The 27658-nt window shown below is 38.4% G+C and overlaps 1 protein-coding gene across 1 annotated transcript; it reads right to left on the bottom strand.

Annotated features, from left to right (window-relative positions):
* Nucleotides 1-174: 174 nt before the first annotated feature.
* Nucleotides 175-27248, bottom strand: LOC140246773 (monocarboxylate transporter 13-like). Its single transcript, XM_072326136.1, has 6 exons — nt 27036-27248; nt 25426-25566; nt 23564-24541; nt 22108-22230; nt 866-967; nt 175-323 (listed from the first exon to the last, which is right to left on the bottom strand). Exons 1-6 carry the CDS (start codon nt 27238-27240, stop codon nt 175-177), a joined length of 1698 nt encoding a protein of 565 aa, XP_072182237.1. The 5' UTR covers nt 27241-27248.
* Nucleotides 27249-27658: the final 410 nt, after the last annotated feature.

Genomic DNA, 27658 nt, shown 5'->3' with positions numbered 1-27658 from the left:
CGCTGAAGATAAGAAACGGTGTCCAGATAAGACGAGAGATAACCCAGGTAGGTACCAGGGTAAATTCGGACCCAAATGACAGTGACAGTGTGGTGAAGAAAGAAAGGGTTAGGTGGCCATTTATGACTGATGATCGTGCGTGGAACGGGTTTGATGAACGGGTTTGATGCTGGATCAGTGGATCAGGTTCAGGAGCCGAGAAGGCGGCAGAGGGAAACCAAAAGGTTTATTAAACGAGCTCAGGATGCTGAGACAAAGGTCCAGAAGAGCTTTCTTCCAGAACCCATGTAGGTTCACCAAGGCTTTGTTTGACCAGAGTAGATCTGTTGGGTTGAGTGTCTCCAAAGATGAGTTTGAGGAGTACTTGTCCAGTACTTACTCTGGCGACAGGAGGGATAACCATACGCCTCTGATTTCGGGTCTGGTCATGCAGGCCTACCGAATCTGGAGAGCCATTCGATCTCGCTGAATGTAGGATATCCGAGGTCGATCGAGGGGTTCCTAATGAAGGCTAGGGCCGGTGGCCGTCCGTACAAGGTTTTCAAGAAGTGTCGGAGGCCAAGGAAGTTCCTGAGGCGTTTGTTGAAGGTTGTATGGAGGCAGGGTGTAGAGATAAGATGAGATAAAGAATGTTTATTGAAGGATACCATAGATATAGAGAACCAAGATTAAGTGAATACACAGGTTGTACGGTACTTCGGTCACGAGACATGGCAGTACGGAGAGGGCCCAGTCCCAGGATAGAGAAACTTTTGTTTTACCTACAATGCTACCAATGCCACTAATGATATGTACCTTGCATTGTTGAGTGTTAATAAACGAAAGTATCCAGCCAGCCCGAAGTCTGCAATGAATTATAATGTACCTCCACACAGGGTGTCGTCCCATGTTCCTGGTGTGAGGCCGAGGGCATGTACACTGTTCATCCCAAAGGAGAACTCCTCTTCGCTAGGACAATTCGACCTATCTGCTCAATGTCAAGGGTAAAATCATGTTAAGCATTTCGGATCTCTTCTTTTGTTGTTGGAAGTGGCTGGCCAATTGGTCCGCACATCTGTGCAAAAGGTAGGTATTCCGGGTTTTCCCCGGTGCCTCGAACACACTGTAGAATGATATGGCAAACTATCAATAGCCGAAGAGACTGCGACGAAATCTTGGTGTTGTCTAGCTTGATTTGGCAAATGCATACGGCTCAGTTCCACATGCACTTTAGTTTGCTATGAACTTCTTATGGATTCCGTCCTAGGTGACAAGGTTTGTGATGCAGTACTATAAGACTTCAAGTTGCATTTCTCCACCCAGCAGTGTACAACGGGTTAGCAGATCGAGCCTGGAGGTTGGCGTACGCATTGGTTGTGCAGTTTCTCCAATATTGTTTCTGCATGCAATGGATGTGATTGTTTGGCCGGCAGAGAGGCAGAGATTTGAGGGCGTGGTGTCACTTTTCTCGGTGCAGAAAAGATGCCTTCGTTCCACATGCAGTTCCACATGCACTTTAGTTTGCTATGAACTTCTTATGGATTTCGTCCTAGGTGACAAGGTTTGTGATGCAGTACTATAAGACTTCAAGTTGCACTTCTCCACCCAGCAGTGTACAACGGGTTAGCAGATCGAGCCTGGAGGTTGGCGTACGCATTGGTTGTGCAGTTTCTCCAATATTGTTTCTGCATGCAATGGATGTGATTGTTTGGCCGGCAGAGAGGCTGAGATTTGAGGGCGTGGTGTCACTTTTCTCGGTACAGAAAAGATGCCTTCGATTTGAGCGCTTCACGGACGACCTCACACTTCTCTGTCTAAATTCAAAAGCCGAAAGAAATATTTCGGCTAGGCTTTAGGACCAGTTGGACTGGCGTAGAATGGAATTCAAGACGAAGAAGTCTAGAAGCCGTGTCCTCAATCAAGGCAGGATGAGCGACTTCCACGTTCTGTTGTGTAGTTGTGTAGTGAGGTAATCTCATCCATTCAAGATAAGCCTTATGTCGATCGGTGGTATGCTGAGGAGTTGAAGGACACAGGGAGAATTCAGGAGACAATGGGGCAGATCTGCAAAGGTCTGCGCAGGTAGTTGACAAAATTGTGGTCTCCCAGGTAAACTTAAACCTCTGGTGCCTTCAATTTAAGTCTGATACCACGCATCATGTGGCCGTTGACTGTCCATGAGGTTGTTGAGACCGAGGAACGGAAGATCAATGGTTACGATCGAGAGATGACCGGATGTTGCTTGACTAATGTTGCCCTCCATAGCAGTCAGACAAAGCTGAACATCCCACTCAAATCCTTGGTTCAGGAGGTAATTATTGGCAGAGACTAGATCGTTCATGATGCTCCGAGAGTGTCACGATCCGGTCATTGGATTATCAACCAGATGTTAAGTCGGGTAGATGGCAGTGTGCCCATGCAGTTAGAAGTGGAGGAGGGCTAAACGAGAGTAGAACCCAGGAACTTGACATGCTCTGTATTATGATAGGCCTAAATGCAGCCACTCCACGTATATCTGTCCTTGCTCGATCAAGGCATGACCTTCTGCCTACTCCTGTTAACCTTAACAAGTGGTACCATGAACCTAACAAGTGTGCTGCTTGTGGAGGAAGGGGGACCCTCCATCACATTCTGAGTACCTGTGAGTTCAGTCTTGGGTGTGGAATGTAAACGTGGAGGCATAAGGTCATTACAGAGCTGTAGAGAAGAGCGTGACCTGCCGCAATTCCATGAGCAGTACCTGTAGTGTTGCTAAGCTCCACATAGATCAGGCGGACAATACATTTATGCTTGTTTTTTGTTTTTTGTTTTTTCCTCTTTTTGTTTTTGTTTGTATGTTTGCTTTGTTTTGTTTTGTTTTTGTTTTGTTTTTACAGCTAATGTTCACAGTGATCCTGTCTGGGAGCTACTGTAATAACTTCTGTAGCTAAGAGTATGGCGCATGAAACGTTGTTTACACCATGTTGTAGGTCCATGTTTACAATATGCATAATATAGCACACTGGATGCGATTATTTAAAGCACGCGGGTGTACACTGCCGCATGTGGGACATCGAAACCGCCGAAATAGCTAAAAACTTCCATTCATTACACATTTATGTACAGGATTGAAAATGGAACGTACCTAACAAACAGCGCACAAAAAAATGACACGCATAGAAGTACACACACACACACACACACACACACACAATCCTGAATATTGAACCAGAGTGAAATTTCGCAGGAGCATTTTGATCAAAGACGTCACTATTGTGAACTTTTGGTGACTCTATTATGAATAGGTTATTGCGGTCTATTTCGTAGGTTGGTCAAATTGATATTGCGATCATTCATTTTCGAGGTTTTTAGCCATGCGCGACTGGTTTGCCGTTCAAATTAATTTTCCATCAGTCGAAATCTGTCATATCAAATGTAATAGTTTACCATTCAAATCCGTAAGAAATACTCCAACTGATGTGGAGATGATTGCGCAATGCCGCTATTCCAGCATTCAAATTCGCTTCGGAGCATTCTACATTTAACACTTCGAGCAATCAAATCAGCAGTGCACGGTAGTGTATATATCGGTCCCATCTTTTGAGCATAATCATGTTCTTCATCTACTGAGTGTGATATAACCATTCATCGTGACCATGTGTTATCTTTCATGAACGAACTATTTTTGCGTATTATTATGTTGAAATTTATTTATTGTCACCAAGTTCGTGAAATCGCATTGCAGCATTATCATTTTCAATCAAAATTAAAAGAAATGCGCACTTGCTTTGATTTGAACATCGGTGTACATGTGTTATGTTGTGTTTTTTCCTATACAGTATATAATGCGTTATATATAGGACATCGGTCTTATTAGGAAAAGTGATTTGTACTACTGTATTTTTTTCTTTTATCGGGAAACAGCTGCTATGCACACCAAGGTAATTACTTGTACGAGTATTGATTACAGTCTTGATAGTGATTGTACACAGTATGAAAAAACTGGTTCCACAGAACGATAGGGAGGCGTTCTCTGAGTAAATATATGTGTATATCTATATATATATATTATACATACACATATACACGTTACATATACATTGCATTTATATACAATTTAAGAATGGGTTCTTTGTTTTTTCCAGGAGTAATTATGACCCAGCATTTATGCAGAGAGAGAGAGAGAGAGAAATGCATTTATGCTATGAAAGGTAAAATGACTTAAGATCTGCTCCAACCCCTACCAGTATACTGTATTTTGCAACAATCTTAAAAAGAAAATTTCTATATGCCTGCAGAAATAATTGTAGGTTTTTCATCTAAACTGGACACACAGGCAAAGAAACGTGTGGAATAACAATGTGATAACATACTTTCAGTTGAGTAACAACGAAAATGTGAAGATTGCATAATTAAGAATACACAAACTCAGTACATGCTCTCCCTGCGAAAGGCATAGAGTCGAAGCAAATACAACACAATCAAATCTTTGCCATAAAAATTACTGTGTCACAGACAACTTTATTACAGCCATAAGAGCAGAGAAACAAGATGAAACTTATACAGACCGAACCACTCATTTTTGTATCAAAATAAACCATTCAAGCTATGAAGGTCAAATTTGGTGTGTATGATGGTCTTTAAGTGTAGTGATGCTGTGGGAAAGCATGTTTCCATTTGCTGTAAGTTTTATACTCAGTGTCAACTCTGTAATTGTACAGTAAACTAAAATTATTCTGTTTCCAATTCGACAAATGCACAAACTTGATATTAACGTCATTGCCCTCATGACATCACATACTATAAAGCAACACTAGGGGCAGGGGTATTAATCACCTTCAGTGATAATTCTAGTTTGATGAACTCTGTACTGCTCTTTTCTCTCAATCCTATTCTCTCCTTTATTTGTATTTATTTGTATGTACATGCGTATCCGGGCAATTGCCCCCAGCGGGCAATTACCCCCTGGCTAAATACTGGATAGTGGTAAGGTAAGAGTAAAGATTAGGGTTAGGATTAGGTCTAGGGTTAGGAGTTTGGGTTAGGGTTAGGATTAGGATTAGGTTCAGGATTAGGATTAGGGCCAGGGGAAGGGTCTGGGGTAATTACCCAGGGGGTAATTGCCCTAGACCCATGTACATGTAATACAAGTACTTTTTGTTTATTACTTAGAAAGATTGGTCCTTATGAGGTTTGAAAGATGAAATGTAAACAACTGATTTGTTTTATGTTGTAAAGTATGCATTTCTGCTAGGAATTTGCACTGAATTAATTTTTTTTTTCCAAATGTAGGAGATGAGAATATCTATGCTTATAGAAAATAGGTCCAAGATACAAATTACATTGGTGTTAATTATCATACCTCATGTACTTTAATCATTCATAAAATCCATTACCATTACTTTATTGTTTTGGCAACTCATGTGTATCCATTCAGATTTACAAAGTTGCTCATACAATGTCAGATCTTGTGAATTTTCCTTTTATTACATATGAATGTGCTAGCTGTGTTGAAACACAGAATATGATATTTGTTACTTCCCTTCGCAAATGTTAACAGTATGTATATACATTGTACTTTATTTCTGCAACAGACAGCCATATTAGATCACATCAATGAGAATGTATGTTGTAACAATTGTCCTGAATTAGTGTCTCAAGTGCTAAATTTGCCATGTGTGGTTTGTATTAGTGTATGCGCATTGTTTGATGTGTATTTCGACTGATGTTTGTCATTAATTTTACCAACATAAGTTAGTTAAAGGACCTGTTAACTAATGTTTTCATTTGGTGGTTAAATTAATTGAAGAAATGATTGAGTGCAATTCCACAAAACTTGCTTTAAATTAATCCGACCTCAGTTGGCTTTTGATAATCACTCTACCCAACAGTTGTGTGGTTCACTTGGAAATCGACTGTCTGTTAAAATTCTATCCAGAGTTCTGAAAGTGTAAATTTGATGGTTTAAATACAGATATATGAATTTGAAATCCAAAGTGAGATTGTGTGTGTCTGTGTGTGTGTGTGTGTGTGTGTGTTTGGTTTTCGTTTTTTTTTTTTTTTTTTATGCCTCCGCCACGAAGTGGTGCCGGAGGCATTATGTTTTCGGGTTGTCCGTCCGTCCGTCCGTCCTTCCGTCCGTCCGTCCGTCCGTCCGTCCTTCCGTCCGTCCGTCCTTCCATCCGTCCGTAATGAATTTTGTGGACAAGGTAACTATCGAAACCTGTTGAGGTATCCTAATAAAACTTGGCATGTATGTGTATTAGGGGGTGAAGTTGTGCCTATCAACTTTTGTGTGCACATACTCAAGGTCAAAGGTCAAAAGGTCAAGGTCAAATACATAAAATTTCACTATTTCCACCATATCTATTGAATGCCTGAAGATATTTTCTCGAAACTTAGTGTATACATGTATTACCTAATTAAGATTCTCTGGTAAAAGTTTGGGTCATGAGGTCAAAGGTCAAAGGTCAAAAGGTCAGAATCAAATACATAAAATTTCACTATTTCCACCATATCTATTGAATGGCTGAAGATATTTTCTTGAAACTTAGTGTATACATGTATTATCCAATTAAGATTCTCTGGTGAAAGTTTGGGTCATGAGGTCAAAGGTCAAAGGTCAAAAGGTCAGGGTCAAATACATAAAATTTCACTATTTCCACCATATCTATTGAATGCCTGAAGATATTTTCTTGGAACTAGTGTATACATGTATTACCCAATTAAGATTCTCTGGTGAAAGTTTGGGTCATGAGGTCAAAGGTCAAAGGTCAAAAGGTCAAGTAGACATATTAAAACTTCTTTTTTTTTCTCTGTACCTTGGAAAATTGTTCAAGGTATCTTCATGGAACATAGTATATACATGTAGTGACTGGAAGTGATTATCTAGAGAATGTAGGGTTCATGGGGTCAAAGGTCAGGGGTCAAAGGTCAAGTGCAAGACTTCAAAATTTTACTATTACCCTCATATTTATGCAATGCCAGCAGGGTTATTTTTTTACACTTGGTGTATGCGTGTGTAACCGAATAGAAATTCTCTGGAAAGTTGTTTTTTTCTCTTTTTGCCTCAAAGGTCAAAAGGTCAAAGATCAATTGAAAGTGCTGAACTAACTTTTTCATCCATATCTCGGAAGTGGCTCAAGTTACCTTGAAACTTAGTACATATTATGCATGTTCTACCTGAAAGTAATTATCTCATGAATTTTAGGGTCAAGGGCCAGATGAAAATGGTAACAATTTACTATTCAATTCAGAAATTGCACTTTTTCTCCACACCTGTACCTTGAAAATTACTCAATGCCTAAATGTATGAATGGTTCAAAGTCAAGTTAAAGTCCTTAAATCCCTAGATACATGCTCTCCTATTCATCCAATTAAACCTACGTCAAGGAAGGTGAACATTCAACACATTTGTGACAAACTTGTCATTCCAATATTTTGCCAATTTTGTGAAAATGTAATCACACAGTGTCCACATGTACTATCTAGACCTATTGGGAAAATCATGCATTATGGCGGAGGCATACCAGTCGCCAAAGCGACATTTCTAGTTTTTTCTAAGAGGACACAAAACTGCCATTAATTTCTTCCCCATGCATAATATAAAACACATGTTGTAGAGAGTGAAAATGTTACCCTTGTTTTTTTCATAGGTAGGAGTACAGTATGTGGGCGAGTTTGCTGGTCCGGTTCCGGGTTGTGGACCACATTATACTCTACATACGTAGGTCTAGTAGGAGAGTAGGAGAGTGAATGGTTGGCATATTACCTAAAACTTATCCTTTGCAGAGTATATTCTTTACGGTGACTTCCCCTCACCTTTGTAACTACACTTTCAGAAAGAGCATGAACTGTTACAGATACCAAATCAAACATTTACATTCAGTCCGTAGAGCTCATTAGTAAAGATTGGAATGACAAGTAAAGAAGTATGTTTTTTGTGTTTTTTTTAGTTTTTTTTTTTTTTTTTAAGAGCTCATCTTTCATACGGTTGACTACTTTGCCGACACCAGAAAAAAAATGTAGTCATATTCACATCAACACGAAGCAAGATAAGATATTACTTTGGTCGGATGCTAAGTAATTTGGTATTAAAAAAAAACAAAAAACAAAAACCCAAAACACATAGAATGTCACCTTCGCCTATCATATTTTGAGATATTGAGTTGTCAGATGTACACCTTTTATGTACAGCCGTCTCAGTATATATGACAGTCGTCCGATGCAATCATTTCTGCATGCATACAAGTATCAGTAACACAAGGAATATTTTGCAGTTTCATTGAACAGTCCGTGTTGAAAGTGTTTTGTTTTTGTTTGTATTTCAAAGGGATCGTATAGTTTTGGTTGAGACCTAATTTCAGGTTTCTAACATTTTAGTAAGATAATGAGAAACCTCTTATGAAATATGAAAGAGCATGTAATTCCATGAGGAATTCAACGTTTATTTGGTGATTGCTTTTGAAATGGCTGAGATATCCAAAACAGAGTGATTCTAATAAAGTGTGGGACCCACATTAATACGATCACTTTGTTTACTTTGTTTTTGGATGTTTCAGTAATACCAAACCCGATTTTCATCAAATAAACTTTGAATTCAATTTAAAATGGTATGCTCTATACTATTTCATAAGTGTTTTCTTGGTATCTCGCAAAAAGTTACAAGCCCAATTTTCATCTCAACCAATGCTGTACCATCCCTTTAAGCAAAAAATTGAAAAGCTGAGATTCCAGTACTGATTGCCCAATAGTCTTCTTGCATGTTACGAATCCTCGATTCCCTTGATTGTATCTTTCATTTTAGAAAAGGGATTTTGTTAATTCTCAGACCCAGGGGATGTATTCACGGTATACAATGTGCATATATTATGTAATTGATTACTAGTAAACTGCAGGTGCCAAGGGAAACAATTTGATTTGCGTATTACGCGCGACAGACCGCTCCAGTGTGAACAGCATGCCGCTGCGGCAGAGTTTAGCGGCAAACCGCTGCCGCTGCCGCAAAACCGCTCCAATGTGAACGGCCCTTTAGGCCTACTTCTAGTCCTGGACCTCCTCGATCGATTTCGGAGTTTTGCACGCTGTAGACAGTGTAGTGTAGCTCGTGCGTAGGAATCAGCAACGATTTAATACACGGTGGCCTATACATGCAGCGCAGCGGTGTCGTTCGCTACGCGCTGCACGCACTGCTGCTGCACTGCCACTGCCACGGCCTAACGTTAAACCTGCACATTTTTCCAAAAGGGAACCTTGTCATCACTCTAGTAAAATGCTCGAGAGGGATATAAAACAAATATCGACTGCTTTCTTTCGGGCCATGGTAAAACTATTTGACCTCGGTGATTTCTCAACAGTGCCATGTCCCACGACTTCGTCTCGGGACATAGCACTGTTGAGAAATCACCTCGGTGCAAATAGTTTTACCATCTCCCTCTTTAGCAGTCGATATTAGGGATATTTCATTATAGTAGAGCAGATAAGCCGAAGAATTGTGCAAAATTTGACTAAAGCATGAAACTCTCACCATTGTTAGAACATGCTATAAGATCAATTTTAAGATCGGGAGGTCAAAGTCTGAATTGACCTCTGATGACCTCCAGAGGTCAATGACCTCAAAATGACCTCAAAATGAAAGAAATTTTATATTTTGTGTCATTGGTTAATGATAAACACAGTAATGACGTAATAAAACTTAATTCTTGTCACAGTGAAATTGTCTGACTAAGTCATGTTCAACAGAGCCTAGACAGGTTTCTACCTTTGACCTCTGATGACCTCCAGAGGTCAATGACCTCAAAATGCAAGAAAATTGATATTTTGCGTTATTAGTTAATGGTTAACACGGTAATGGTGTACTAAAACTAATTTTTGTTACAGCAGAATTGTTCTCATGTTCCAAAGAGCCCTGACAGGTTTCTACCTTTGACCTCTGATGACCTCCAGAGGGCCAATGACCTCAAAATGTTAGAAAATTGATATTTTAAGAGTCACTTGTAACTGAAACACGATAATTATGTACTAAAACTAATTTTTGTAAGTGGAATTGCCTCAATTTTCCACAGAGCCTTTTAAGTCGGGTTTCTACCTTTGACCTCTGATGACCTAAGATGACCTATGATGAGGTCAATGACCTCAAAACATCAGAACATTGATATTTGGTGCAATTGGTTGATGATAAACATGATTAACCCTATTCTAACTGGGCTATCTGAGACCAAGTTTTTAGGGGGGGGGGTCAATTTGACCCCCCTTCAGATCTCGGCCACCGATCACGCGATCGCCGCGAAATTTTGCCTGAAGATAGAGCTGGATGTCAACTACAAGATTACATGGTCATACAATGGAAAAATATTGCCTTTCTTTTTTTAATAAATTAATTACGCAAATTTGTGCATGAAATTATGTTTTCACCTATAACTCCATTAAAAAGACTGGAGGATTGCTAAATTTTTGTGTCATAATTCCTCAAGACACATGAAACAATTTTCGTGTAAAAAATAGCACAAACAGAATCAATTTCTTTTGTTTTCTATTGTTTTGTTAATTTCTTATGTATTCTATTGTTTTTTCGACCTTTAGTTTTCTAATGTTTTTTGCCAAAATTTGTTGCAGGCACTTTTTTCAGGTTTATCTACACTAGAATTGATTAATATCAATGGTTAAAAGTTGAAATAATCTTATTTATATCAATTTAACCAAAAAACACAATTTGCATTGGATTTGCACACGATATCATGAATTTGAGCTGTTTTGGGGTTGACATGCATGTATGCAAAACATTACGTAACTTCAGAACGGTGTACCTGGACGTCGCAAATTTGGTCTCAAAAATATGCGGGAGACTTCAATAAAAAAAAAGTCCTGAAACGACGCGGCAAAATCTTTGCGCGTTGCGAAATCGTGGCGCGAAACGTCGGGGGGGGGGGGTCAATTTGACCCCCCCCCCCCCCGTTAGAATAGGGTTAACATGTCATAAACAGTATTACAACTGAATTGTTTTGCTATTCCACAGAGCAAGAGAAATTACTCATGTATCTCTACCTTTGAACTCTGAGGAAGGTGACAGGTCAATGACCTCAAAATATCAGAATACAATGTATTGATATTTTCTGTATAGTCAATGGTCAACTTATACCCGATGTACAATCATGCATTATGCTGTTAGCATTATGCTATAATAGAACAATCTTGTCATTCCATGGAACATTGGTCATTACCCTGTGCATTATCCAACTTTGACCTCTCAGGACAACGAAAGGTCACTTGCTGCTTATAACTCTTTGGAGACCTTTTTTAGCCAATTAAGAAAAGGCTCCACGGCAAAATACATTGTATTAAATACATTGTATTAAGAAGAAGAGGAAGAAGTAGAAGAAAGAGAAGAGGAAAAGAGATCTGCTGTCAATGATGCCGAACCAGTACCAATCAGTTCCATGGTAGATCTTAGTTGGCACTGCAAAGGTTGGACTGTCTCTGTTGGCAAAGGATATTCTAAAGCTCCGAGTAAGTCCCTAGGGTGGTGTACATTGTCTGGGCATAGAGGGTTGGTTAGGTCTATGAGGATAATATTATGATGCTTTGTTATAACAATTAGGTCTGAGATATCTTTTTTATGTTTGTTTTGACTATCCGGCATGGATCTCCAACACAAAAGAATGATAACGTGTTAGACCCAGCCACCATCGTGTTTTTTCAATGGATTTTGATACTACAGTGTAGTTGAGAGAAAAACAAAACAAAAAAACCTCTCAATGTCCTAGATGGAAGTCAAAATTGAACAGTGTGTGGAATACTCTGCATACAATTTCGGACACATACACAGAATGCATTTTTTTCCTGGTATATTATTTCATAAAGCGCTGGCCATTACAAACCAATGAGACAAGACATCAATATTCTTACATTTCGATGCATATCTTTCAATATCCTCCAGAGGTCAGAGGATACTCGCTAATGTTCATGTGAAATGAGTATACGCATTTTTAGTTGCTCACTTTTATTGCTATAGAAATACACAATATGTGCATTATGTCAATCATTAAGTAATGTATCAGTTTCATTTTCAGTCTTGGATTATTTATTCTACGTGTACAAATATAATAATGGAAAAGTAAACAACTTTCACATCAAAATATAAACGAGTATACTAAAAAAATATATATATGTAATAATGTGCAAAGCAAATACCAGGCCTACATCATCTTAAGGTATACAGGTGAAGGAAATCACCTTATTGATAAACAGGGATAGCGACCACTGAACAATATTGTTTCTTACAATTCTCTCTTCTTTTCAACAAGTGGAATAAAACACATGCACATACCGGGGCATCAGTTTGGAGGAGTGGGGTGATGGCAGGGATAGTTGACCCCCACCCCAATAAATTGTGAGATGTGGGATTTGTTTTGTATTGTTTTGTTTTGTTTTGTTGAATTTTTTTTGTTGCTTTTTTTAGACAGAAAACTGCCCAAGTTTTTCACTTTAAGTGTGCATCAGATTGTTGAAATTTAATTCTGAAATGCAAAATCTCTCTTCTATGAGAGGGGATATCTCCTTCCAATATACTCATTCTCTCTGCTTGGTTCCTTCCACAGATATAACGTACTTTGTTGATTGATAATTTCCCTAATTCTATGAAAAATGTTTTTAAGAGATATTCTAATTTGAATTGTAAAGATGAAAAGGCTTTCTTATATATTATGCACGAGTGTTCATCTTAGAGGGCAAGAGGCATTTGTTCCGCCTCCCGAGAAAATATGGGAGGGGGAGTGGTGGGGACATAAAACTTTTCCTACAAGTATTTCCTGAGATGCAGATTTTTTTTTTTCACTTTTTTGACAGAAAATAAATTGTCTTAACATTTCACCTATAGTATGCACCATATTAAAAGGCAAAATTTCCTTTGCATACCACCTCCCCTGTACTGTCTTCCGCTATAGGTCCCCTTCGATATGCACTTAGTGCTTTTGAGATTAACTATTTTTGTTTCTATATCATCAAAAAGTATGTACTAGATCTTTAATTTCAGTTCCAACAAATTAAAGAAAATCCCTCTTGTTGGAGGGGGTAGGGTATCCTCTTTCAATTCACCCTTCCCTCCTCGGTTTCTACCCTTAGATTCAGTACACTCCTTTTACTGATAATTTCCCAAATATTCCATCATAAATGTGTATACGAGATTTTTTTTTTCTTAATGCAAAGGCTCCCTCGCATGGGAAGGGTTGGGGGACAGTCCCTTTCATACCCTCCTCTCGCTATATCAACCTCCCCTCCACGCTTTGATTATGGCTACACATTTGGGGATGGACATTTTTTTTTTTTTCCAAAATGGAAGTTCAACCAAGAGTGGCGAGAGATCATTGAATTGCAAACAAAAATAATGCAAAAGCTCCATAATGAGGGAGGGGATACCTCCACCTACATCCTTCCTTCGATTACCGGGTCTCCCTCCATAAATGGCTTCAAAAAGGGTATGTGTGCCAGATCGTTAATCTCATTTCTCAAAACACCAGAGCTCTCTCGAATGGGAGTGGAATACCCTACCCTCACCAACGCTGCCCTTACTGGTTCCCATTCATATAGACTTGGTACACTTTGGCATTCCATAATTTTCCAAATGTTCCCCAAAACGTATGTATCAGATTAAGAATTCAAAAACGGAGGGGGGGGGGGGTTGGGTGAGATGCGCCCACACCCCATCAACTTCCATATAAGTGATGACGCACACGTTAAACAAGAGCTGCACTAAATCACTGATTTCAGGTCTAAAACTGCAAAAATCCCACCCACACCATCCACCTCTTCCTACGCTCCACTTCTTTGCACCATGGACTTATGCTTACAGTACACATATTTTCCAAGTCCCCCATCCCCACATGAAAACAGATCGACACCCCTTGATCTGTGCACATACCCGACTTAGATAATTAGCTGAAAAGTTCAGCGGAATGAGTAGCCACTTTTTTGGTAACAGGAATGCATGGTTTGTAAGCCCTGCATTATAAACAATTTACTATTAACTATCGTAATATCAATATCAATATCTTCACATTTCATTAGAGGTCTTTGACCTTGTGTGATTTTCATAGGTGAAAGGTAATGGCTCGTAAATAAGTATCGCCTACGAGTGCTCTCTAGAACATCATCATGTTCACCATTAATGATGCCAAACTATTCTGATATTTTGAGGTCATTGACCTCTCGAGATCATCAGAGGTAAAAGGCAGAATCTCGTCTGTGTGCATTGGAATATGAAGACAATGTCATTGTAAAACAGATATGCTTGTTTTGTAGATCTTTACCAAGTTTATCACCCACTAATGATGTCATAGTTTAATATTCTGATATTCTAAGGTCATTGACCTCTCAAGGTCATTAGAGGTCAAAGGTAGAAACCTGTCTGCTCTTTAGAATATGAAGACAATTTCATTGTAAGACAGATATGCTTGTTTTGTACATCTTAACAATGTTTACCAATAACCAATGACATCACAGATCAATATTATGATATTTTGAGGTCATTGACCTCCAAAGGTCATCAAAGGTCAAAGGTAAAAACCTGTCAATGCTTTATTGAATTAGAAAATGGTTTCCATTAAGTATAGATGCATGTTTAGTACATCATAACCACATATATCATTCACAAATGTCTCAAAACATCGATATTCTGATATTCAAAGTTCACTGACCTCTGGAGGTCATCAGAGGTCAAAGGTAAAAACCTGTCAGTGCTCTGTTGAATCTGAAAATGATTTCTCTGTATCTGTAGTATAAATGCATGTTTAGTGCATCATAACCACATGTATCATTCACAAATGTCTCCAAACATCAACATTCTGGTATCTAAAGTTCATTGACCTCTGGAGGTCATCAGAGGTCAAGTCAGACTTACCTCCCGATCTTAGAATAAATCTTATGGTATGTACTAACACTGGTGAAAGTTTCATGCTTTAGTCAAATGTTGCACAATTCCCGTGATTTTGAGGGCTTAACCGCTCTATTAGGTGTGATGGTGTCTTCTTGCAAGCAAGGCAGATAGGTACATTGTATGTGTGTTCTTGGATGCCTCATGCAGTGTTGATTCTTTGAAAAATAAATCCACCTTAAAACTTTATTAATTTCATAAAGAAAAAGAAAAAAAATCCCTGCAAAACAGTGCAAGAATGATAAAAATCGGATAAGAAATAAGGAAGTTATCGCATTTATGAAATGTCATTTTTTTTTCCCTTAGAAAACACTTCTTGAATGAATTTTCACATCAGCAAGTTGATGGTGTTCTGCTCTCGCAATTTCTTATTCATTTTATACAGAAATGACAAAAATCTGGTATTTCAGCTGTATTGATATAAAACATGCCTTAAAATCCATCCAAAAATTAAAAACGAAACAGATGTTAACTGATATATTTTGGTATGGAAGTATGCTTTTACCTGTACGAGCTAAAAATACCAAAATTTCCGATTTTCTTAAATAACGTACATGAAGTATTGTGAGGGTATTCAATTCAAAGTTTATTTCATTTTTCGACAAAACATATAAGTTACACTTCTTTTGACAACAGAGAATAAGGTAAACAGAACATTATGTATCGAAGAGAATGTAAAACAATTGATGAGGACCTTATAGTAATTATATATTGTATTAAAAAAAAACAGAAGTGATCAAAATAAAGTACATGATATTGTATAACTTTGCTTAAAGTGCGAAAAATGGAGAGACCCACTAAAAAGACAGAGCTTGTAGAATGTGGGCCCCTCTGGAATAATAACATCAATGGAAAGATTAATTGAAGCATCATAAATACAAAAGGAGAAAAAAAAGAGGAAGAAGTCTGGAAGCCCACTGAGAATTAGATTCACAGATAAATACACTTACTATCATAGACGTGAACAACATGGAACAAGACTAGACAACAAAACAACTGCTGGAGAAAAGGCTGTACGGGACAAAACGGGATGGACAAGACTAACAGATGCGAACAAACATGAAACAAGACTAGACAACAAAACAACTACTGAAGAAAAGGCTGTACGGGACAAAACGGAATGGAAACGATTAACAAATAGAAGACAAAATAGCAAACGAAAATGCACAACAGAGACAGCGATCTTCGACAGAAGCGTGTCAAGAGAAACAGATGATAGTTGTGGAGGAAAAAAAAGTGATATTGTAGCGTCTGAAAGGAGAAAAGCAAGGAAATGAAGGGACGTGAGAACAGGAATAGGACAGACATTCATGTCTTTGACTCTTTTGGCGAAAGCGTAGATGGCAGCAGACATCCAAAAGATTACAATTTATTCTTCAAAGAGGAAAAAGTGAGTAAGTCTGTACATGAGAAAGAAGGCCAAATGGCTAGTTGTGTCCTGCATAGTCATACGACTGCAATAGAAAGAACTTTAGTCTCCTCTTGAAAGAATGCATGGATGGGGCGTTTTTTATATCATGATTCAGAGAGTTCCAATAATTTGGGCCGATATAAATAAGTGTATTTTTAGCAAGGATCGTGCGTAAGAGGGGTAAATGAAATTCATTGGAACGCCTAGTGGGATATTCATGAAATGATTGGTTTTTTAGGAACATGGAATCAAAAATAGATGGAAGCAAATTGTTACAATACTGGTACATAAATTGGCCTAAATTATACAAAAATAAATCTTTAATTTTTAAGAGCTTATTAGAGGCAAACAACGTGTTTGTATGAGAACGTACAGGGGAATGGCAGATAATGCGGAGGGCTTTCTTTTGCAAGAGGGACACTCTTTCAAGTAAATTCTGATGCGTGTTGCCCCAAACTAAAACTCCATAATTCAAATGCGGCAATATTAACGACGAATATAACATAAGTAATGTTTTTTGTGGAATATGAAATTTCAATCTATTAATAACACCTGTATTACGCGATATCATATTACAAGTATTATCAACATGTGATTTCCAGGAAAGTTTATCATCTATAATGACCCCCAAGAATTTAATATTTGATACTCTTTGTAGATGAGTATCATCTAAAACTATATTTGTGTTTAAACTATCAACAGTATTGCTGAAAATCATATATTTCGTTTTTTGAGCATTAAGTGATAACTTATTAGCTCTGACCCAATTTGTCACTTTATTCAGTTCAATGTTAATTTTGTGAACAAGAAAATCAATATCATTATGGGCAAAAAATACGTTTGTATCATCTGCAAAATGAATAAAAGAGAGATCATCAGATACACGACAAAAATCACTGATATAAATAATGAACAATAACGGCCGTAAAAGACTTCCCTGTGGGACGCCACATTTAACTTCTCTGATAACTGAATCATTGTTTTTAATTGTAACAAATTGTTTTCTATTGAACAAATAACTCTTGAACCACTCCAAGGCCTTCCCACGTACTCCATAATGCGATAATTTATAAAGTAAAATGTCATGATTGATGGTGTCAAAGGCCTTGGAGAAGTCCAAGAAAATACTAACTAAATGAGAATGATTATCAATGGCATGAACTACTCTATCAACGAAATATAAAAGAGCATGCGAAGTACTATGTTTCTCACGAAAACCAAACTGAGAGTTCGTAAAAACTTCATGTACCTTCAAAAAAATTGCTCATTCTCTTATAAATAAGTTTTTCTAAGACCTTAGACAGTGAGGACAATAATGAAATTGGGCGATAATTACTGACTACAAGTTTATCACCTTTCTTAAATATTGGTATTACTTTAGCCAATTTCATTTTATCCGGAAACACACCGTTGAGGATTGACAAATTAAATATATGAACAAGTGGATCAGCAATCGAGGAAATAACACCCTTAAGTATAAAATTATCTATCTCATCATAACCAGAACTTCGTTTGTTCTCAAAACAAGAAACTATATCAATAATTTCAAATCTATTAGTTGGTGTAAAAAATATGGAATCAGAGTGGCGCTGGCCTAAGAATTCAGTAAAATGAGTTTCTGCTGCAGGAATAGTTTTAGCATAATTTTCGCCTATTTTTGAAAAATAGGAATTAAAGATATTTGCAATATGAAGAGAATCATTAATCAATTCATCATTCACTTTAATTTTGTCAATGTCAGAGTGTTTACTCGGAACATTCATGGCCTGTTTCAGAATTTTCCAAGTATTTTTCATATCAAACCTATATCTCGAAAATTGCTTGAAGTAATATCTTTTCTTTTCAGAACGTAAAATCATTGTCAAAGTATTTTTGTATGATGTATATCTATTTTTCGATCGCTCAGTTTTTTCCAACTTATACTTATAATACAAACGATTTTTCCTATTTATGGAACGAAGGATTGATTTTGAGATCCAAGATAACCTGGGTGTTTTTTTTTTTATAGTCTGTTCTATTTTTTTGTTTTGGAATTACATCATCTAAATGGTGAATAAATATTTCCATGAAATTATGAAAAGATATATTGATGTCATCGCTGCCAAACACTCCTGACCAGTCAGCATTCTCGAGAGCCACATCAAAACTAGCTAACTTTTCGGGTGAAACTCTACGACTAAACAAAGGAGATGACAAAGGTTTAATATAGGTTTTCCCGGCCAATTTCGCACTTTTTTCAGTCCAATTCCTAATTGCTGCATTCAATTTAGCACAATTTAGCCTAGATGGCATGTTCGGTATTTCATTGTTATAATCTTTTCATTCAAATTCATTTTGGAGCATTCAAATTAGCTTTAACATCATTCGAATCAGCACTTTTTTAGTTCAAATTCGTAAGACAAGCACCATTTCGAAAATCGTTCATTCAATTTGCATGATATAGTCACGTGATCACGTATACGCTGCGCTCGTTCATTCGAATTCATTCTTGGGCATCCAATTTCGCATTTACTGCAGTCAATTTAGCAGACACGTTCAGGATTTTTTTTTTTCATTTTCATTCATCATAGGTATTGTTTGAAAGCATCATAACATTTCACATTTTCGTATTCATTCTTTATTCTGATATCATCTTTATTGCAACAGTACTTTCAAATTATGTGTATGTGTTTATAATGTTCGATAGCATTATTTCATTCACATACATTGATCTTAAGTTTGTTCTAACATTAATTGGGAGAAGGAGGTTTCAATTTACATCGTGATTATTTCTTTTCATCTACAGGTTTCATTATTTTTATTTGGTGGGTGCTATATTGCGTTAATCATCATTAGGAATAAAGTTTTTAGATCAGCTCTAGCCATCAATTTGTCAAGGTTATTACCCTCAAATGCTGCTATGATTCTTTCCCTGTCTTCTTGAGAGATACGCCTGTATCTAACTCGTGCTGCCATGACTAGACATAAGAAAGTGAAGTGAATCTACGGTACTGGTGCATGTATAGTTCTGATAACATGTATGAAAGAAGAGGGGCGTTACAGAACAACAAACTTGCGTTATTTATGGTCAAGGTTACCTTTACTATATACTTAACAGTGTGTGGATGAAGCAAAAAGTCACATTTAAATACGTATAAATCACGGTTCTCACCTTTTCAAAACAGAAACATTACGCCACTTTGAATGAACATGTTTAGAATTTGACTGCCCATACACGAAATTGAATGACTGAAATACCATTTTCCGCCAGTGCTGGCGAATTTGAATGACTGAAGAGCACATGCCAATTTGAATGCCCATTTTACGAATTCGAAAGACACATGTGCGAATTCCATTGACCGAAACGCTAAATTGAACGAACAAGTTGCAATTTTGAATGACAGAATGCAGTGACGAGGATTTTTGCTAAATTGAATGAACCTTTTATCAAATGGACTGACAAAAGTGCGAAATTGGCCGGGAATACCTATATTAGGTGATGTTTTAAGAGTAAAATAAGTCATTATTGGAAAATGATCAGTCGTATCTGAAAGAATTATGAAAGAATCGGGGAGGGGTAAGATATTACAAAAAAAGTTGTCAATAAGGGTGGCAGAACGATCTGTAATACGCGTCGGTTTGGAGATAAGCGGGAGAAAGGATGAGGATAGAAGTGTGTGAAGAAAATCACTAGAGATATTATCATGCTCAGACTTCAGCAAATCAATATTAAAATCGCCGAGCAAAAAGCAATCCTTATTTCGGAAAACATGTGAATTTGCCAAATCTGAGTAATACGTTAAAAAATCATTGGCGTTTGAGTTAGGAGGTCTGTATATAATGCCTACCATGAGATTTTTACATCCTGGGATGAGAATTTCTATGAACAAAGATTCAACAGCATTGTCCGTTGTCCATTCTAGAAATACCTTCATGGACAATAGTTTCAAATCAACATGATATGTACAATGCAACACCCCCACCATTCTTATCAGGCCATGATATGTACAATGCAACACCCCCACCATTCTTATCAGGCCTATTATTAACAAATAAGTCGTAACCATCGATTGCAAAAGAATTTCCTGCATTGGAAGTTAACCATGTCTCACTTAATCCGATAACCGATAGCGACTGACTTTCATCAGATTCTAATAAAAACTTTAAATCATCAAAATGTTTATTCAAACTCCTTATATTTAAGTGTAATAAAGAAAACGTATCCTCAGAGAAGTTGTGAATCATATCTTTCTATTGATTCACTGTAATATAATATTGCACAACATATTTTGAGTGAGATCATTACTAAAATCATGAGGCAATTCACTAGCTGCTGTATTCAGGCTTTCGGTAACAAAATCATCATAAGGGGTGGGTCGTGTGCTGGTTAGCCCGCTAACAGGGTCAGAGTCTAAACTGGTGTTCCTAAACAATAAAAAAAAAAAATCATCATTCGATACGGAATTAAAAGGAGCATTAAGAAAATTAGCCATAATTAAAAAAACGAGACGAGATTACAAAAGTCTGTGATATCAGCAAAACTAGGATACAGTAGATAGGAGGATGGTACAAGAAAATGACCAGTCGCCAGAAAGAGGCAATACACTGGAGTAATCTATAAGCATAAACGACGTCAAAATCACGATAAGCAGAAGATCGCTGCGGAGAAGAAGAACGTGAAACGAGAAAAAGCATAATAAGGTAAGTGAGAATGTACAGAGGCATTAACAGAGAGTGACATACAACACACACAACACAATAACAAGAACAAATCAAGTGTCTCTGTGGGCTTCCGAAGCAAAAATACACAGAAGCAAATGGCAGAAGCAAATGGCAGAAGAGTAACATAATACATAATCATGGCGTTTACTCTAATGACGAGTTTGTAGAAGATATCAAATTATATTATATACACCTTTTGGTATATTTTTGTTAAACAATATAGGAAAAAGAAAGTCAAAAGGAACGGAACCAGTGTAAAAATAGTTCAGACAGAGTCTGTACCGCCGTTGTATGGACATCAGATAATGCATGGCTGTTGAAAGAAACTCATTCAACCATTAATGTACATGATCAGGGAGATCACTATTAACGAACAATATGACAAGGTAGCGCTACAAGGGCGCCAAAATAACATCTGACTACTAATAAGTATGTCGACTCGGAGAGCTGTGCGGTCAATTCAGGCATGCCAGGCGAGTACAGTAGTCGGACAAAACAAGTACATTTAAATGTGAGCAGGTGCTCGTAATGCTATAGAGATGTCATAACAGCATAGAATGTGGACAAACAGCAGTTCAAATGCATGAGCATAGATTAGCAATACAAGTTGAGATTGGATATGTCAGGTCGGTGAACCTATTCTGTGGGGTGGTTACTGCATAATGAATTTTCATTGAAATGCCTTGTGGCAAGTCACAGTCAGTTTTTTTTTAATGTTATTGTTGAACTTGGAAATAAACTTTACACTCAAATAACAAAATAGTTCACAGAACGCAAGAGTGTTGTCTACAATGTTTCTTTTCTTCTTAATAAACTTAATAGGATGCGATAAGGGTATGACATCATCAACTCACTCTTTTGAATATTCATAAAGACAGATCAAGCAATGTTTTTTTTTAAAAATGTGAAATTTCAAAATGTCATATTTTCCTTATTTCTTATCCCATTTATTTGTCATTTTTGAGACGTTCTGTTGGGAATTTTTTTTTTCTCTCTCTCTCTCCTCTTTGAGTTTACTCAATTTGGGAATGGATTTCCTCTTTAAGAACCCGGTGTTCCAAATCGCGCAGATTCGCTAGTTCTTCGTCACAACCGACTTCTTCCAACTGACCGCGTGGGGGCGTTCGGGGAGGAAAGAAGGCCATGATCCCAGTCACAACAACACCGACGAAAGTGGAGGACCCAGCAACAAAGAAGGACGCTGAATAATCCCCCGTGGAATCGTAGAGGGCACCTGAAAGCCAGTCATTGAAAAAATAGAGCAAGTTTGAGGGAAAATGCATCAAGAACACACGTATACACACTTAATCACCGAATGGGTATGTGTCATAGCAAATTTAATATCTTGGCTCCATTTCATAAAAGATGTTAGGATGTATAGCAACTCTTGCTGGAATGGTAACTTCTCATAGCAACAGCCAATCAGGAAGCTGGGTTCTTGTCATTGCCATGACAATTATTATTGCTATTCCAGCAAGAGTTATCACATCAACTTTTTTTTTTTGATAAAATGGGGCCAAAGTTCAGTAGAGGGAGACATTAAATTCATTGTTTGTGCATAGTGTAACACTAATTTAAAGGCAAAACACAGTTCTCGTAAGCCTGTAGAAACCATTGAATTTCACTCTTAACTTGAAATATATGCATACGCAATGTGTGAAATAATGCTGTGATAACATGATTTCAGTTTGGTTATGACGAAAATGTAAAATATTACTCAAAAAGGTACATTACAAGTATTTTTTAATTCTATATAGAGAATACCCGATTGTGGTTGGTTCGTAATTGAATGTTTGATATTCGATTACATCGATTACTATGTATCGGGCCATAATATAGGTAGGGCTTGACACTATCTTTTTTCGTTTGAGGGCCTTTCGGGCCACTAAAATCTTTAATTCTGAAATTTTGGTTGCCCGAGGAAGAAATGAAGAGGCCCGAAATAAAAGCAACGTGAAAATCCACTTTGATGTTCGAATTTTAGTTGCCCAATAAATCATAAGATCAAAAGATTACCATTTTTAAAATTTAGTGGCCCCACATCAAGTTTTAGTGGCCCCGGACCATCGCTTATGTCGATCCCTTGTATAGCAGTAACTATCGAGGCGCTAGAGTGAATCTCAGGCAGCTGGCGCAGCTTAAGGCCACCGCACACTACACGACTTTCAGTTGCACGACTGACCGCCTTTGGATCTGAAATAAACATGCGTGTTCATTCCGAGGCTCTTGTGATTTATTTCCGATCCAAAGTCGGTCAGTTGTGCGACCGTAAGTTGCATAGTGTGCGGTAGCCTTTAGCTTCATGCGGTTCAATACTATTGCTTGGACACGATTCAATCATCACGTACTTTACTTCTAACGTTCTACCAAGCCACTGCTGAAGGGATAGGTCGCTTCTGGAACAAAACTACGATCGAAATTAACCTTAGCTGTTAGTCCTGAATTGATGGCCGTCGTTAACAGCTAGATATCGTGTCCGATATATATATATATATATATACATATATATTCTATATTTTATAACATTCATAGTCTTAAAAATTACAGTTAGGATGCTACGACGTTACCAAGCAGGAACGCTCCGATGAGATGCCCAAAACTGCAGAACGTGCAAAACAGTCCGTAGCCACTGGCTACAAGGTCTGAGCCCACTATCTTCCTACAGTAAATTGGAAGCAACCCGTTGAACACCCCAGTGCCAAAGCCAAAGGTCACGGCGAGAATTTCCTGGAAGACGATTGTGTTTGCAAAGGGATTTAGCAGTGAGCTGGCTGAGCTGAAGACTAAGGCAAATGGCGCCAGTGTGAAGACCGATACAAAACCATTGTCTATCAGCGGTCCATGAACAGCACGGCCAACCATGCTGCTGATGCCAACTGTTGACATGATGAGCGAAGCAGTCTGCTTCGGTAGTCCAAGGTCATAAAAAGCACGCGATGGGATATACAATAGTGTTGAATAATAGCCCAATGCCGTAAAAGTGGCAGTTACGCACATGCAGCCCATCCGCATGTTTGTCCAAATCAGGCGAAGGTTTAAAAAAAGACCTACTGACTTGATTACATTGCAAATGCGCGTCAGAGCTGATGTGGCATTCATGACTTGCAGATTTCCACTATTAGAGTCGCGGGACGTTGTCGGCCGGTCTGTTAGAGTATGCTCCTCGTGTTTCAGGGTACTGCCACCTACTATGAAGGTTGCGCGAGCATCGTCGCCGCCTCCTCGCTCACAAGGACTCACATCGCGTCCACTCGTCCGCGCACTCGTCGAAAGTTCAGCTCGTCGTCTACCAATAGCCGCCAACTCGGCAGGCGTCGGTACAAATATCATGCCACAAACGATCACGTTGGAAAAGAGAGCGGATAATGCCAGAAAGGCGCCTCTCCAGCCGTATAAGCCGCACAACCACTGGGTCAGTGGTGCCATCACTGGAATCCCCGCTCCAATTCCGGACATTACGAAGCCACTGGCGAAAGACAGATGGCGGTCGAAGAAGTAGCCGATGATAACAATGCATGGAGAGAAGGCAAGACTCTGTCCAAATCCTGCGGGAGAATCACAAAAATCAGAGAGAGTTTAAAGGCTGTCAGGGAAACATGTTGCTAGCACTGGACGCAACATTGGAATGCCGGATAAAGATTTAAAGAAGAATCACACCTTTTTGATATCATACTGCTATCCATTGTCAGCTTTCTTGTATACGCATTGGTATAATGGCGTAGAGGTAACCAAGTTCGTGACTGAATTTCACGTTGCAAGTTAGTCAACGTTTGAACAAAATAGTCGTCAGAGTTCGAATATTAATCAAACATGGCACTATACGGGGGGGGGGGGGGGGGCAAAGATTGGTCAATATACACCACGTGTCCCGACTGTCGCCTTCGAAACTGAACAAAATTCTAGCGTAGTTTCGACTGTCTGAGTTATAATACATTATGAAAACAGATCTCTTCGCAATCCTTTCAATTTTAAGTTTAAGGCTATATTTTCTCCATCTCCAACATTATGCTGTGTTCCCACTGTCTGCAATCCACTACGCATGCTACGACTGGCCGTTAGCAGCTAATCGTGGGGTATTCGTGGTGATCTATAATCAGATCTTATCAGATCTTGAGGTCAGTTGTGACAATTGCGTTGATCGTGTTTAAACGGTCGAAAACTCTTTTGAACACATTTATGACAAATTTAAGGTGGGCGGGAGAGAGAGCTAAATTTTAAGTCGAAAAGTACACCTTCAGCGGGAGACACAAATCTAGAAAGGAAGAAATTCAAACTCAAGCGGGAGAGCGGAAAAATCGAGAAAATGGCCTCAAAGCGGGAGAGTTGAAGTCTCTGGTCATGTTACGCTCCTTTTTGTGATCCAAGAGCTAAATAACATTTTCCTGCTAAACCGTGGCCGGGGATGTGAAATCATTAAGGCTAGACTTACCACTTATACAAAGGAGGAGAAGAAGAACTCCAGTACTGGACATAAAAGACGCTATGAGCATGGTGACTACTGTTATGAGGCCCCCAGTAATGGCGATGCACCGGCATCCAAAACGATGTGTTAGCGCGCCGGCCATAGGTGCTGGAAAGCAAGACCAAATGGATGGAAGTAAACATAATCAATATACGCACCACACCACACTTCTGTACAGTGTTTCATTTTTGGAAGGTTTACATCTATGCATCACATAGTTTGTGGAAAGGAAGCCAAACTCAGATTGGGATCCAGTCCGTCTCATTTGGTAGGCTAATTGCTTATACTGCATATGTATGTGATCACCGCTAGTTAAGACGATGCTTTTAAAGCTTAATATCCTCTTCAATGCGCTTAGATCCACAAGAATTCAAGCGTCACAGAGTTTATGCAGATCGCATAGATGTAGGACTACAGTAAACCTCGACAATAAGTCAAGTGTTTGATTAAAAGCGATCTTTTGATTTCCAAGTGCAACAGAGTTGGTTCTGTGATTGGTATCTAACTAGAATCAAGTAGGAGTCTACATGAATATGACTGCTGACTGTTAATGACAAAAAATTGTTGTTGTTGTTGTTGTTGTTGTTGTTGTTTTTTTTTTATAAATATTTTGTCAAAAAAGATACCGCCCGAATGGGACACCGCAGTAGTAGTGGGTCGGTCTATAAAACCGAACATGCAACAATTTTGTATGGTATGAGTATAATCAATGATGCATTAATGCATATCGTCGCGAAACACACAAACGAGCAACAGCGTGTCCTAAAACGAAGTTAATACATCTGAAAACAAAGAAAAAGAAACCATCTTTAAAAAAAAAAAATTAAAATGAGCTAAAACATAAATCTCAAGATCTCTCTTAAAACATAAATCTCTTCCACCATTTAGAATTCGCCGGCTTCGAATAAAAGAGAAACTTGACTGATGGCCAACGGGCTTTGCAAGGATAATATATGAGCCCGATCGTTTTGGAGTATTTTGAGATCATAAGTGTGAAACGATAAAAGTCGGGTGCGCCGGACTTTTATTTCTGAAGCGCCATTCCCGTTCAGATGTGGATAGGAAGATCAGCGTTCCCTTCCCGCAACTTTGGTAACAAAATGTACTCTAACAGAAGTATTGAATCGCATGCAGCTAACCAGCTGAGCAAAATGCAATTCATTCTCTTGCAACGGATACTGCTGCTGCTATGTGGTCCGATATATTGTAATCGATGTAATCGACTATAAAACATGTCGTTAACCACGACCAGGAATGCTGTGAAACTACAGTACTCCTGGTGTACGTTTTTGGGTAATATTTGGCATTTTCGTCATTACCCACTCTGAAATCATGTTATCATAATAATATAGCGTTATTTCACACATTTCTTATGTAAAAATCGACAGGTTCTGCAGTCGTAATGGAACTGTGTTAGGCGACATGGTAATTTTAAATGAATTTGTGTGCTAGCTAGCTCTTTAAACCAAAGTGAGTTTTGCAGCAGAGAAGCAAAATCATAACATGCCCAAGTTCATTCAAAATTATAACTCGAAGCAGTATAATACACAATACAATCTCCTCGTGTTTATACTTACACGTGAAAGGTAAAACGAAGGAAATGCCAACAGTGATGCCGCTCGCAGTGGTAGCATCAACGTCGAAGTACTGCTGCCATTCCAGGATGAAGACTCCCATGCCTTTGAGGAATCCAGCAACGAGCAGGAGAACGAAGAAGGCCGCGGCCAGAACGAAGTACTTTCGGGCGCCATGCTGCGAGACTCCTGGCCTGTGTGCTTCCATTGCACCTCATAGAGACACCGTGTTCTTTCGACAAGTCACTCGAGAAGTTATAGTTTACATTGATCTAAATGTGCTTTTTTTTTTCTCTTTGGGATCTACGAGTGCTGTACATCAAACCGACGTTTTGTTTTCTGTCTGATGTCGCTGTTATTATGTTCATGATGTTACAAACTAGTTGGAACATCTACTTTCAGCCTTGAAAGTCGTTCGGGTGAACCTTTGAGCGCACCTGGTACGTATTGTGTAGGGGGCCGGTCCGGGTAGTCTTTTGTCTATGCGAGTGTTGTGTGCATGTTGCGGGATTCATAAACAGTTAATTAACCTCGTGACCGGGCTTCGTGACTAGAGCCCCGTTGCATTAAAAGGTAACTCTGCAATGTTAACCGTCAGTGATTTCTGACACAATGCATTACATGAC

This window comes from Diadema setosum, chromosome 1 (assembly GCF_964275005.1).
Source record: "Diadema setosum chromosome 1, eeDiaSeto1, whole genome shotgun sequence".
Taxonomy (NCBI): domain Eukaryota; kingdom Metazoa; phylum Echinodermata; class Echinoidea; order Diadematoida; family Diadematidae; genus Diadema; species Diadema setosum.
The sequence above is the reverse complement of the archived record's forward strand: the minus strand, read 5'-3'. Positions and strand labels throughout refer to the sequence as shown.